Source organism: Manacus candei, unplaced genomic scaffold (assembly GCF_025592945.1).
Source record: "Manacus candei isolate 608988 ecotype Guabito, Panama unplaced genomic scaffold, ASM2559294v1 h1tg000077l, whole genome shotgun sequence".
In the NCBI taxonomy this organism is placed as follows: Eukaryota; Metazoa; Chordata; class Aves; order Passeriformes; family Pipridae; genus Manacus; species Manacus candei.
The window spans coordinates 2,109,050-2,123,511 of record NW_026138125.1 but is presented as its reverse complement, the minus strand read 5'-3'; the positions used below and the strand labels follow the sequence as shown (position 1 = coordinate 2,123,511).

Genomic DNA, 14,462 nt, shown 5'->3' with positions numbered 1-14,462 from the left:
AGGAGATACTGGTTGAATTTAGAACAGCTCTACCACAGGCATTTTGTCACTTTGCTCTCAACTCCTCATGATTACCTGGGGGGTATTTGTGGGGTTTTTAAGACATCATTTCAAAGACTGAGATTTATAAATGCAAGTAAAGTTCTCCATTCCAGTGCTTTTTATTTCAGGAATACCTGGCTGCCAGCTGGGACAAGCTGCACTGAAATGCCACATGAGGAAGGTCACGTGGAATTGCAGGACATGAGGGGGACAAGTGCCCCCTGTCCCAAAGAAAAGTCTGTCTTTAAAAGTATTTCCTTTACACTGTGTGATCTAAGATACAGTGATCTAAGATATTTAGCTCTCTTTCAGACTAAAACCTAAAGATTTCCAGCAGATAGACTAGATCTTCAATGCAGAATGCAATAATATCTAAGTGGAAACACAATACTTGTCCTTTTTATTTATGTAGTTCCACTCTCGCTCCAAAACTTTGCAAAAAAATATCTGATACTCTCAGAAGTAAAATAAACAAATGAGAACATGGACTTCTTTTGAATAAAGCTCAGAAACAGTACAAAGGTGGCTGTGCCATTCTCACTTAGGTTTCACAAGTCCTGTAACAAAGTCTAGGAGTGAGACAGGAGCTTGCACTGACCGGAAAAGTCAGTTTTCCAAAGAACACTTGGACACAACTGAGGCAACACAACAGCTTTGCTGCTGGTCTGCACAGCCAGGCAGGGGAGAAAGGAAAAGCATTTGCTGGATTGCATGTGTTTGATGGAGCCTTGAAAGCACTGTGTCCTCTGGGACCAACTCCCTTCTCCAGCTCAAAGGGAGATCTATTTGCTTCATTTTCACCAAAAAAAAAAAAAAAAAAAAAAAAAGCTATGTTTCTGCAATGCAGACCTAGAAGCAGAACTGCATTTCCATATGTTCTTTAGCCACACAGTACATTTAAAAGGACAATGACAGATAGCAAACCTCTTGATAACATTTTTCTGGACAGTTTATCACTGGATTTTTCCTTTTCTGATTCATCTTTTGCAGGTTTTTCTTCTTTTTCAAAGGACTGTGACAACTGGATCTGAATTTTCTCCTGTCAAAAGTAAAAACCAGTCACCACACAAATAATTTCATGCAATACCTGAAGAAGAACTGTTCTGTACTATATTACCTGCAGAACAATGAAGAAAAAAAAATTGCCTTCATATTCTTTTTAATCCCACATGTGCTCTGTGTCACCATACAATGAAATTATTTATTAGTAAATCAAAAAGTACAGAAAAGGTAGAGAAAGGACCACACACATTTTAGATTTATACACACTTCCAGGAATGCTATTGCAAAATGAATATAAACTATCTTAATTCATACACATAAGAAAAGATTCCAGTTTTTCAGGTGTATAAATTTTATACAGCCTCTATGTTTTAGTAATGCATCATCCACAATGCTTTTTACCCCCATTCATTGCTTTTACTATGAAAGCTTGTTTCAAGTTTCAATTTGGTTTATACTAAGAAGGAAAAAAAAGTTTCAATCTAAGACAGACCAGCATTTCCAGATCCACAAAAAAATAGGGGAAATATTCCCAGTACAATATATCAAGGCAAAATTTGCAAACCTGTCATCAAGGCTTAGATCCTTAACTACCTGTGTATTTTGACAGAGGAGCTTTGTGTGCAATCATCTCAAAATCCCTGTTTTTATACAGGCAGGTGAACAATCATAAAACTTGTTTCTCAAACACAGCAAAAAGAGTTTCCCTTTGAAATTAGTGACATAATGGTTCCCTGAGTAGTGAAAGACTGCAGTTTGTTTTTCCTGCTTTACTCTCTCCCAGGATTGTCAGTGAAGGGCTGATGTCCCTCAGACAGCAAAGCCAGGGGAGGTTTGGAGCGATGGAGACTCTGTGTCTGAGTGACTCCAAGACCAGGACTGGCAAAGTCCTGTCAGAGCCTTCCCTGTTACCTCTGAACTCCCTCAAATGTCAGTTCTGCTCCCCCAGATGCCAGCTGAGTGGATGCTGTCACCTTCCCATCTCGAGGACATCTGACCCTTCCCAACCCAAAGATCCTGCCCCTCGTCCATTCTTGCCCATCCCTCTCCTGCCCTGCACCCGATCCTTTCCCACACAGATCTCGCTCTTCCTTCAAACCCTTTCTCACCCACATCCAGGCACTTGCTCTGAGCTTCTCTCCTCCTGTGTCATGGCACAGGCTTGACCTCAGCCCTGGAATCTGGCCAGAGTTAAATATAGTCCGGATTCTCCAAGGCTGGAGCCTGTTCCACATGTCCACCCTGAGCCACTCCTGCCCGTGCAGCACAATGGGAACCCTGCACGGATCCCACGGGGGTCAAACAGCACTTTCCATCTGCAGCTTTGGAGCAACAGCTTCTTCCAAAGAGGAAAAAACATTCACTGACAGTTTTACCACCTCTGCCTTTGAGAGATTTTCCCCCACACTAAATGTTCTAATTAAACTTAGGAATTCATGAACACCCCAACACAGCACCACAGTGTGAAGACTTCTCAGCTTGTGAGATCCTGTATAACCACACCTGATAAATACCATCACAGGCACTAGCAAGGAACTCTCTTGTGGAATTCTTTCCTAGTTTTGAGCATCCCTTACCTCATAAACCTGAATATAATTCAAATGAGCAGTTTATTGTCACTCCAAAGTACATTACATTCACTGTTCACCCAGGAGCTGTGTAACTGTTATTTGAAAAACAAACATGTTTCTGTCTTATTAAGAAATTATTCTTGACCATCCATCTATGTGTTATCCTCCCTTTTACAATAATACTCTACAAAACTACCAATAAATTAGGGAAATTTTCATAGTCTGATGTTCCTTTACTAGAAAACCAATTGAGTGCATGTTCTAAACTCATCTCCAGTCAATGCACACAGCAATGGTTCAGTCAAAGGATCTCAGCAAGTAATCATTTTCATACTTCTTTCCCCAACAGGAGCTAAAAAAGGAATCACCATCTGAACAGCCAGTTCTGCTACTACACCAGTTCTACTTCAAAGTGTGATACACCAGAACTGTGCACCAAAGGGCACTTTCTTGTGATTTCATGCTATAAAAACTGTAGCATCTAATTAAATATGACCTACTTGACAGCAAAGCTGCCAAGAAATCTTTTAACTTCTCTTCCCCTATAAAACTCTCCTAATCCCATCCTGCTTGCAGCAGGTCTCTGCTGGCATTGGGTGATCTGAACAGAATCAGATCACCCATCCCAAGCCTTCCCTGTAGCAGAGGATATTGTCACCAAATTTTGATTAAACAAGTAAAAGCAAAGCACACCCCCCCAGAACCATGAAAACCTGATAAAATCTTCCAGCTTAACACATCTGAGAAAAAAGGTGAGAATCAGGAAACATTATGGAATATTTCTCAAAGCCCTGTGTTCCAGGGTCTTGGCCTTTTACCAGCAATCTCCAAAGCCAACACCAACCTGAATTTACACAAGTCAGTGGAAACTAACACCCTTGTCTTCTCCTCCCACTCACCCTCCTTTGGGTTGTCTTTTTTTTCTAAATAAAAAAGGTCACTCATTTAAAGATTTACTTACTTGTAACACACATTAATAACTGTAATTCATATGAAAACAGCCCTTCCTTAAAGAGGACTGAAACGGAACACCCTTTGCTAGTGCTTGTACTTCCTATTGGAGTGCACAGTCAGAACAACCCAACATTAAGGCAAGGGATGGTAAGAGAACAGATACTGTATTTACAGAGATAAAAGATCAAATGTATCAGTTTTTATAAGCTAGTACTTTCACAGCACCTTTTACTAAAGGACTGCCAGTGCTTTTTAACAAGGATTAACAACTTGTGAGGCTCTTACCTGGGTTTCTCAGTGAGGAACAGTATCTTGTTTCCTGTTGCAATTACTCAGGAAAATAGAAACTTCTGTATCAGAAAACAGATTGATCTGCTCCAGAGAGTTTCTTTGCTCCATCTCCCATCACAGCCTTAAAAGAGGAGCAGCCAGCAATGGCAGCAGGGACTCGCTGAAGTGACTTCTACACACACCTGTATTAGAACTTCACCCTGCTGGAGCTGCTGCACACACTGGGGTGGAAGGGCTGACTGGTGGACAGTCACAGGCACAACTACAAAGTTATCCCAAAACTCACACGAGTTCCTAGTTGAGTATATGCATTTTTCATCCTATCAAGGCTACACTTTTTAATAATAAAAAGTTGGGATTCTTCAACTATCATCAGCAACATCAACATGATTTTTTTCCTGTGTCTTAAAATCCATTTTAAGTATTAACACAAAGCTGGGAGCCACTTTTCAGTTGCAATCTCTGATAACAACAGAGCAGGGACTCTTCCAGCAAGGGGAAGTGTCACAGAGGTGACTTCCCTGCTGCCAGGGAGGGCTGTCTCCCTTCTCTGAGCCACTGCATCCCCCACACATCCCAAGCACAATTAATGCTTCAGACTGGGGGGCTTGAGGCAGCCAGCAGCCAACTGGTGGTTATGGAAGGACTCTTCCATGCCTTCCCGAAGATTGTTTGGGAAACAAGGCAAAACGGGTGAAGAAATTGCCCGAGTTGTTACAGAGGGCATGCAAGACTTGTGTCCCATGGGATGTGCACTCCAGCATCAGAACTTGTAACAAATTTCCATTCTAACCCTCCAACAAGCATTCCTCCACTCTATAGAGAAGAACTAAATTTGTTCTCACAATCACTTGCACAGCTATTGGGATTCATTTCTTCCAGATTACTGCTTCCAAAGAAAACTCACAGCTAGATCTAGCTCTGTTTCTGAACAGGCAATTTGCTTTATGGATTCCTTTTGTACCATCTTACATTATCACAATTCAATTCATTCTGTGGAACAGGCCTTTACCTCCCTCCTACTACCACAATAATTCCTTTCCACAACCACCTGGCAGTGCACAGCCAAGGACTTGGTGACAAATGCCATCTGCAGAGAACACTTATTACAAATATCTGATTTTAAACCACTCAATGCATAGTCCTGCATAGTCCTGCAAGCTGGAAAAGCCTAATGCCTCATGTTTGAAATACACTCTGCATGAACCATCCACCAAACCAGGGTTCTGTCTTCTTGTAATTGGCTACTGTGACTGGAAATGTTAAACCCCACTGCTTCAGACTAAACAATTCAGCCTCAGCTACATCCCTCAGCCTATTATCTTACACAAAACATTGCAACAGGGATGTAAGTCACTGTAAATAGCATTAGCTTTTCTGTTGGCTTTTAATCTCTTGCTCTGCAGCCTGTTCCAATCTATGACTTAGATTTTCATCAAATTAGCAGGCCTGGTTTCTGAATTTCCCTATTCAACTCTTCAAATTGTGGTATATTACTGAAGGCCTACAAAAATATTGTTTTTTCATTTTCCCCAAGGAAAGAAACCCCAAACCTGGATACTGTGTGCTTCAATCCTAAAAGAATTTTAACTACCTTGACAAAACCTACATGAGTTCTCAATGCCTGTCCTTTCCCAGAAGTGAATTAACCACTCCCCCAGCAAAACCCCTTCACACCTGCTATTCTACTGGTTCCTTCTTAACAAAAGTGAGTTTTCACAAAAAGAGAGTTCAGAAGCTTCTCAATAACAGCAAAGGATCATTTCAGTTTTGACAGGTGTGAAAAAATAGCAGCACTTTGATGGCCTCATTCATACATACAACCTACAGCCAGTAATAGGATTTTGCTCTGAAGATCCAGACTGGTATAAAGGTGAAGTCAGGTAAATTGGATTTTGTTTAAATTCTCTCAAGTATTTTTACATATTTTGTTCAGCATGTAAGAACTTTAGGTGTGTTACATCATCCTAATACATCAGTCTTCAGACACACCTAGGTAGGTGTTACACAGCCACCAGCAACTGTGGCTGACATGCAGGAATTCAGCTACAACACCAGAACTTACAACTGTTTCAATTTCCTAAATAGAAAAAGCTGATAAATTGTGCTCCATACTAATCACAATGTTTCTGGCTTACTGATTGCAGACAGCACTTGAGCAGGGTAAGAGCCCTTCAAATGCACTGTAAGACTAAAAAGTTAAACTAACAAATCCCCTCTTCCTGTCCCCAGATATCAACCAGCAGAGTCAGCAAAACATAAAAGCAGCAAACTCTTCATCTGACATGATCACCTCTATTAGAGCTATACGAAAAAGAAATTAAAACCAGGCGGTGCCCACATATTTAAAGAATACCCAAAAGATTTTCTTTTGAACAAGTTACTTGAAACTGTTTCAGAAACTTCAGTAATGTGGTTTTTACCTGGAGGTCCTGTGATATTTCAGCTGTGGGAGGTGGTGGATACTCTTCACATACAGCAAGGCTCCGAACTAACTTTAACTTTGTGTTTGACTGAAGGAAAGTATGTAAAATTAAAAACTATGGCTCATAAAAAGTTATATAAATACACCATAAGCCGTTATTTTTCCATTCATTTTATGTAAAACAAAATGGCTGAAAACTGCATTTTTAATGTTTTCAATAGAATAAATAATTCTTTTAGGATGAAAACACCCAAGCAATTGCAGCTTTTGAAGGCACTACCAGCACAATAGAGCACATCTAATGAAAAGTAAATAAAAGTGTTTGGGAAAAGTGTTTCTCTCCATAACAATAAAAAGCCACTAAAAATATGAAGGCAAATCACAGAAGCAGACAACTAGGCACGACAAAAACCCAACAGAATAAAACAAAGCTACGATGCCAGAAAATAAAACTAAAGGCACTTTCCACAAAGTAACAAAGCTCCCCAAGCATGAAGGGCTCCCTCTGCATGCCAACACAGGGCTACTGTACCTTGGACCTCTTTGCTGCCTGTCCAAAGGACTGCAGGGGCCGCTGGACAACACAACAGAGAAGGGTGGGTTAAACTCAACGTACAGGTGTGGTAACAAAAGTCTGTACAAGAGAAAGCTTTGACAGTTATCACTGAGAATTCTGTGACAGGAACAGCAGGTGCTTTGGGCTGCAGGATTATACCCTCTCCCACTTTCTTCGGGCCCGTCCTTGATTTCCCTTCTCCATTGATCAGGACTATAGCAGGAAGGAAGCATCACTCTGCTTCAGCAGCTTCCAAGCAGTTTGCTCTCTCAGCCTGCTCCCACATTTTAAATTCTTGTGTCCTAATTTCCTTGGCAACATCACATGCTTTTTATAAATTTTCTTTCTATTCCTGAAACCTACCTGGAGAAATGATCATTAAAAAAAAAAAAAAAAAAAAAAGCATTGCCTCTACCAGGGAACAGGTACCAGCTGATGACCCACTGTAAGCAGCTTAAAACACATTGGGTTTTCATCTTTTATCTTGGGACCCATAAAAGTATATTTTAAAATGAGCCACTGGTCATTTTTTGCCTTTCATTTAATAAGTTACTATGCATTAATATGCTTTTTCTCCTCCCGGAGCCATTTTAGTACCCTATTATGCATTAATTTGCTCTTTTTCCTCCCAGAGCCCTTCTTCTATTACTACTGTTCCTTAAAAAAGAAAAGATTACCAGACTTTTACTATAGGATGTATGATTGAAAGGTACATTTGAACCAACAAAAGCATTTAACAATCTGTTAGCTGCACAGTTAAAACTAACCCAACCCTCTGTGCCAGTGACACAGGAATAGAAGCACTTAGAGTGGCATCACATAATTTAAGTACTGGTTTCCCTGGAGAACTAAAACTCAGGTATAGAGAAGCCTTTAATAGAACTTGTTTTAGAGAACACAGGCCTAATATTTGTAAAGAGAAAGGAATATTGGTAATATAATTTCAAATGTTGTTTAACGGACAATATTTCACCCTTTCAGAAGGAAACTAAACAAAGTCCATTGGAAAGCTCCCTGAAGCCAGCCCTCCTCAGGAGATGTCTATCAAGTGCCTGAGCCTCTCAGCAGGATGTACATGTTGCTTAAAAAGCACACCTGGCCTCCAGCAGAGAGCTCTGCTCATAAGGCAGAGCCGCTTTTCCCCTCATTTTCCTCAAGTCCCAAATGTCTATTTTGGGTGTTGCAGCAGCTCAGCTGAGGAGTAGCAGAAGGGGAGCTCATTTCACTGTGTAACAGCATTTTAAATAGCTGCACTGAAAACTAACTGAACTCATCAGCAGCTTTTCAAAGGAAGCTTGCTGGGATTTTGAGCAGCAGAGACAGTCCAAATGCTTCCAGACCTGGAACCAGTCAGACCCTGAGTTTTGCTGTTTCCATACCTGGGACCATATAGAGGCTTGGAGTTTTGCTGTTACCTGCAAAATACTTCTTTCCTTTCCATCATCCCAGCTGAAAGCATTCCCTGCAGCCTGAAAGCTGGCACTCTGCACATCCCTCACAGAGTTCCTGTTACACCAAGCTACTGAACTTTCCAGAACTGGATGATTTCCCAACTTCCTGTGGATTACTCCAGCCTCGATTAGCTGAGGTGCATTCAAATCCAGTAATGTAAACTCAAAATCACATCAGGACTACCAGCAGGGTCCTCAGTTCACTGTCCAGAAGCAAAGGAATCCACACTTGGACAACTGTTTATCTTTTGCAAAATTTTGGAATATTTGAAGCCAGTATATAAACCAAAAGAATATATGGAAGCAAACACCCCAGCTCCAACATTTGAGGGGGCACAGAGGAGAGAAACCAATTTAGTTATACAGGGCATCAGACACTTTAAACCAGCCAAACAGAATTCCCAGTACTGTTAACCAGAACTTGACACACAAGCTACTGCTTGCTAATTAGATAAGTCACACATTTCAGTTATTTTTAAGAGTGATTAAAAAAAACAGCAGAGAAGAGATTGTTGCTGGAAAGGAGAAACCATATTGTAATTAAATTCAGTCAAGATCTGTACAAAGTACAAATTTCTCCTCACTTTACCTCAGTAAAGTCTCAGGAATCCACTGCAGCCAAAACTGCAGTTTCACACCAGATAAAGTGAAGCAAATGCCTCAAAATTTAATGGAGATATTGAAATGATCTGGTATCAAATCTGAATTCTTCGTAAGAACATTTTAAATTAATGTGGGTTTTATATTTCAATGACAATAGGACAAGTTTGGTTGTACATTCCTTAAAGTGTTTTACATACATTGTGTCTTATCTTCTGCTTTCCTTGGGGAATTACAGTTGTGTTTCCAGGTTGGAAAGCCAACACTGACACTGTCAATTTTTTAATGACAGGTGTTTGCAATCTCTGGAGAATAAGGCAATATAGAATATTCAGGGTAGTAAACTAAGGTACTGGAATACTCTGGTGCTCAGTTTCATGAGCACCTGACAATTTTTAGGGACTAAACCAATACTAACAACACCAGGGGGTCACTGTAGGAGGAATATTCTCCCTTGACTGATATGACTCAAACTTCAACGTTCCACATGGGACAAGTTTCACCCCACCCATCATATCCAAACTCGTCCAACACTCCTGTGAGAGGTCTGGATTCCTGGCTTTCCTGTGTGACTTTCAGGATGCCAAAGCACAAAATACAAGCCTCCACATCCAGCTGTAACTGTGAGCAATGAGCACCACACACCTGTTGGGTAAGAAGCACTGGAACAATAAACGGCCGGAGTGCTGGGACAGCTCACATGGAACAGGCTGTTGTGAGGCCTGAGCCTGAAGGTACAAGCCCCAAAGTCCCGTCAGTGCACTCTCAAAACATGAAGATAACTGGGCACAACCCAGTGATGCCTTTCTGGACAGAGGATGACACCACTTCCACTGGAATTCCAGGACAACAGGCAGCCAATGCACACTGTAGCTGTTAATGAACATTTTCTCTCTTTTCAGGCCCGTGAATTTTAGTTCTGTCCTAATTTCTCTGCATTTACTAGGTTTTGCTCCTACAGAGCATCTTTATGTTCCCCACTTGTGAAAAAGAATTTATAGCTAATTTAGAACATGCAATCCTTGGTGAGTGCAAATTAAGCAATTTCTTCATATTTGCAGCTCTCAAAGACTTCTACTGCCTTGAGAAAACACTGTGTTAATGAAAGCCCTATTTATAGTCATTATGGGCATGATTTCAAGACAGTGTTTAAAAGCAAGTATTCCAAATAATTGCATAATGAAAATAATGATTAGGTTCTTGTCTTTTAAAAAAACCTCACAAAAACACAACCACTTTTAAGACCAACTATTATGCTACATTTCCAACTGTAGGGAAATAAGATAGCATTTACCAAACACATGTAATCACATACATCCAGGCTTTCAGTAGGAGTATTTGCCTACTTTATTTTTGCCCTAATGACCTCACCAGATCACACATATTAAATGCAAAGGAAAGATGTGGAGCTGTTACAGATCTTCCTCCATCATCCCTGTGCTGTCTAAACAAGCTGCACAAAAACAGGGCAGGCACAAGATGGCAAACTCAGACGTGTGAAAGGCTTTGTGAAGGAGCCCTATTTCTGAAGTACCATTTGGACATTTCTGAGGACAGGCACGACACGACAGATCTGAACAAAGGGTGTTCTGAGGACACTCAGCTTTTCACCTTTCTGCTCAATTAGGTCTCAATTTTAAGTCCACTTAAGGACTACAGTCCTGAGCACCACAGGCAGATCTGTACCACTGAAGGAAGGAACAGTGTGGGCTCTGGCTACTTGCTGTCCTCCATCAGTGAGCAGTAACAGCAGTTTTCCATGGCACAGCAGAGGGTGACTGATGGAAAAATAGCTTCACCATTGGACATGGAGGCAGTTCAAAAGTAGAGAACCTACCTGATCACTTATCTATTTAAAAGTATTATGTCACGTATTTTGGAGACAAAGAAAGGTAAATCCTGCCAAGGCCAAAACAGTTGGGGAGGAGGCAAAGAAAAGCTTCAGAGAACTCAAGCTGTGAAAGAGAGAGAGCACTCAAGGTTTGCACCAGTAGGGAGGGAAGAAACTTGTAGAAAGAGAGATGTCAAGTTGCCAAGTAAAAAAATTAACCTAATTCCCCCAAAGGACAGAGATATCTGTGTAATTAGCATAAAACAAAATCAGAATTACACTCCTTAATACAACATTTGCCTTGCCTGTCTCATACAGGAGATGCACACAACTCTGTATTCATGCTCCAGCCTCCATCCTTCCACAAGGCTTTTATGGTTTAATAAAAGAAATGTTCCTAGTAAGAAGAACCATAAGGGACTATCTTGCAAGATAAATTCAGATCTTTAATGTGTTGTCAATATTTCCTGACAGCCCTTACAGTATTGCCTGTCCCCACCACCCAAGGACAAAAGCAACACACTTCAGACCCTGTATTCCAGCTAATTCCAAATTGGTGTGTTGTCACTTGACCTGGATAAGATTAACATGTGGGAGACAACAGTGATTGGTGAACCAAAACCTTCCTGATTCCAAAAACTACCAAGTGCTGCTGTGCATGTTCATGTGCCTCTTGTTTCCAGTGTCATTTAACTGAACCTCAATTCAGATAGGACAATTCAGAAATCTCTGTATCAGGTATACTACTTTTGCACTACTTAAAGAAATTGGGAGTGCTGGCCATATCCTCTGATTAGATACTTTTCTCATTCACATTGTACCTCCAACAGCATCCACAATAGCAAATCAGTTACTAATGCACAACCCCTCAAAATAATCTGGAACTTAGAACCACAGTTACATTTCAAAACATAATCACCAGTTTCTGAACCATGAAGATCCAGAAACATACCTGAACTCAAACCATGTTAAGTTTAGACAGAGGAAAAATCACAACCTGTTTCTTCCTTGGCTGTGAAGAGTCAGAAATCAAGTGATAACTGTGCTCAGGAGTATTACTGTAGTTTGTCAATAGGTATTAAACCTATTCTACTGCTAGGGAGGAAAGCCAAACCCAAATCCCATCCAGCTCCCACCCCCAACCCATCCTCTCAATTAGCAAACAGAAGAACACAACAAATTCCAATAAGCTTCTGATAATGTTCCCTAACATTTCTCAGCAAATACTTTATAACCTGCACTTAATGACAAGTAGTGTGTTCTGTGAAACTTCATCAAACTATTTAATCATCCATTAGGTAAATCTTGCTGATTGCTCCACTGTTCCACAAGGATTTTTTACTAGGGACAATCCAAAATGTTTATATTTTAGTATAAAACATGCTTTCAATGAGAACTCCTCAAATATATGACACATATTTGCACCAGAGGCTACCACAGTACAAGTGACATTAGCTGCTACTGATTTCCCCTGTTGCAAAGGGCTTGCTCACACTAGCAAGGTTCCACTGGTCACTGCCTGTCTCCCACTCTGGAAATCTGCACCCTCAGCCTCCAAACTCTGTTTTTAATGACACTGCTGAGGTAACAGGAACATTCCAATTCCAGTGGAGACTCCTGGACACCACACTGAGGACAGCACTGAGCACAGATGCCAGTGAAGCTGTGCCCACCAAACAGCCTCCAGCACAGCTACTCAGTTCCTTTTGGGTATGGAGAGAATTGTTCCAGCCACCAGCCCTCAACTCTGGGTAGCACCCCAAGCAATCATCCCCCTGCCAAACCCACACCCCTGGCAGCTCTAACAGGTTCATTCCTCTGGACTCTCTGACTGGGGGGTTTATTTCTTATCTGCCACTTGAGTCTCATACAAGTTTCCACACCACAGTTTGTTGAATGGGATTTGTTAAATGAGGAAACGTGAAAGGGATTTTTCCATATTACTGAACTGTATGAAAATAAATAAACCTTAAATTAATTTTTAAGGCTTGCTACTGAGATATTGCATTGATTAAAGGAAATACCAGCTCAGCCATAATGCCACCAGCTTTTCAGTAGCAGTTATTTCTTATGTTTCAGGAGAACTATTTCATTTCAAGGATTTATTTTTTTCCATAAAGTTATCTATTTACACTGATGTCAGCCTTAATAAAGTCAGCAGACATTAAAGTGTAAAACTATTGTTATTTCAGGGATCTACAAGATTTATTTGGAAGCAATATAACATACAGATAAAGTTTACTTCACTCAGTGGAGTATTGAATTGTTAGTCTTGAACAAAACTACTCCCCAAAGAACCTTTTACTCAATTCTCAATAACAAAAATCTAATAAGTGCTGTCCTGGTTTTGCAACCCACAAGAGAATCTCCCATATCCCAGTCAGGATTTTTAACAGAAAATTGTTCAGTCTTAACCCACAGACACAAAATTCCTATAGACAACAAGATTTTTGTAAAACACAAACTTCTGTGCTTTCTTTTAGAAATCTGGTCCATTTTCTAGGTTGTGTCAGAAATTTTTAGCTGCTTTCCTGAACTCCTCCTCATCTGAGCTGCTTACAGTCCTCAGGGAGCAGGTGGGAGCCTCAGCCAGGAGTGAGCTACCTTGTCCCACGGGAAAGAGACCCATCTCCCAGCACTCAGGAGCATAAACACTAAACTAAACCTCAGAGGGATCAAATCTGCTGCCACAGATTCCCGATCCACCCTCATCAGGGTGCTCTCCATTAACACAGGGTGTTTTCACACTATTTGCCTCAGCTCCTTCTCACTTGAAATGTGCTACCATGACTTCTTTACAGGTCCATCTTCCACCTGCAAAGGCCATTCTTTATATGAATCATGAGGACTGTCTTTCCTACTTAAAAGTCATGTACTAAAGCTGTCGAGCAGTGAAGAACAGAGGAAAAGAGAAGGTATTCTTAAAAATGTCTGACTCATCTTTACAGGAGGGGAGAGGAAGCAATAATCATCCCACTTGCTTCCCTAACCCCAGCCAGGTTTTCCTACCCTGTACTAAAGAAACACCTTAGAGGATGAAGAGAATGGAGAAGAACAAGAGACAGATTTATTTAACATGATACACTAGTGAAAAATGAAGTGGAGAGCTCCTTACCGGCATACTGTTCTTGTTATCAGGACAATTCTCATCCTTCTCTGCTGGAATCTGCTCCTGACTTCCTGATTTTAGAAGGTTTTCAACTGGGTCTGTGTCTTTAAATTCAGCTTCCGAACCCTTCATTGCATCAGTTTCATCTTTTACAGTGAGAATATCAGACATCCTCATTAGAAAAGGTTATTTTAAAATTCTACAAGAAATATGGAACCTTTAGGACAAAGAAAAAGTGGATCATTGAGTCATTTAAAATGAATCAAAAAACCCCACCCATACCTAAACAGCTGCCCAAAATAAACACGATTTTGTTGCAAAAAGGATCTTTTTCCTGTCTTGTATTAGAGGAAGTGATTTCTTTTTAACCACTTTTATCAAGAGGCTTTAAGAGCAAACAAGAACTAAGGGCTGCACTACTGGATAGCACTCACAGATTTTTCTTTCTCTATTTTAAAAATAAACTAGGTTCCAACAGAAACAAGGGAAGATTTTCTGAAAGGAAAAGAGAATTACATATAGATTTATTTTAAGAGGGTTGAAAGTAATTAGATGAATCATAATTTCCCAAGTGTGCGAAAAATCATAAATTTCATTAAAACTTTTAAGTTTTATTGTTGCCAGATAGTT

General features: G+C 40.5%; 1 protein-coding gene across 11 annotated transcripts in view; it reads right to left on the bottom strand.

The window, feature by feature from the left end:
* R3HDM1 (R3H domain containing 1) overlaps window positions 1–14,462 on the bottom strand; it is a 76,952-nt gene that overhangs the window by 33,520 nt on the left and 28,970 nt on the right. For 9 of the 11 annotated variants that reach the window (XM_051810249.1, XM_051810250.1, XM_051810254.1 and 6 more), the window contains exons 3-6: window positions 13,839–14,049; window positions 6,818–6,859; window positions 6,284–6,373; window positions 967–1,081 (exon numbers count right to left, since the gene is read on the bottom strand). In XM_051810249.1, the coding sequence (XP_051666209.1) occupies window positions 967–1,081; window positions 6,284–6,373; window positions 6,818–6,859; window positions 13,839–14,009 (418 nt within the window). In that variant the 5' untranslated portion in view covers window positions 14,010–14,049. The remainder of the gene's footprint in view (window positions 1–966; window positions 1,082–6,283; window positions 6,374–6,817; window positions 6,860–13,838; window positions 14,050–14,462) is intronic. The other 2 variants (XM_051810253.1, XM_051810259.1) reach the window with 1 other exon arrangement.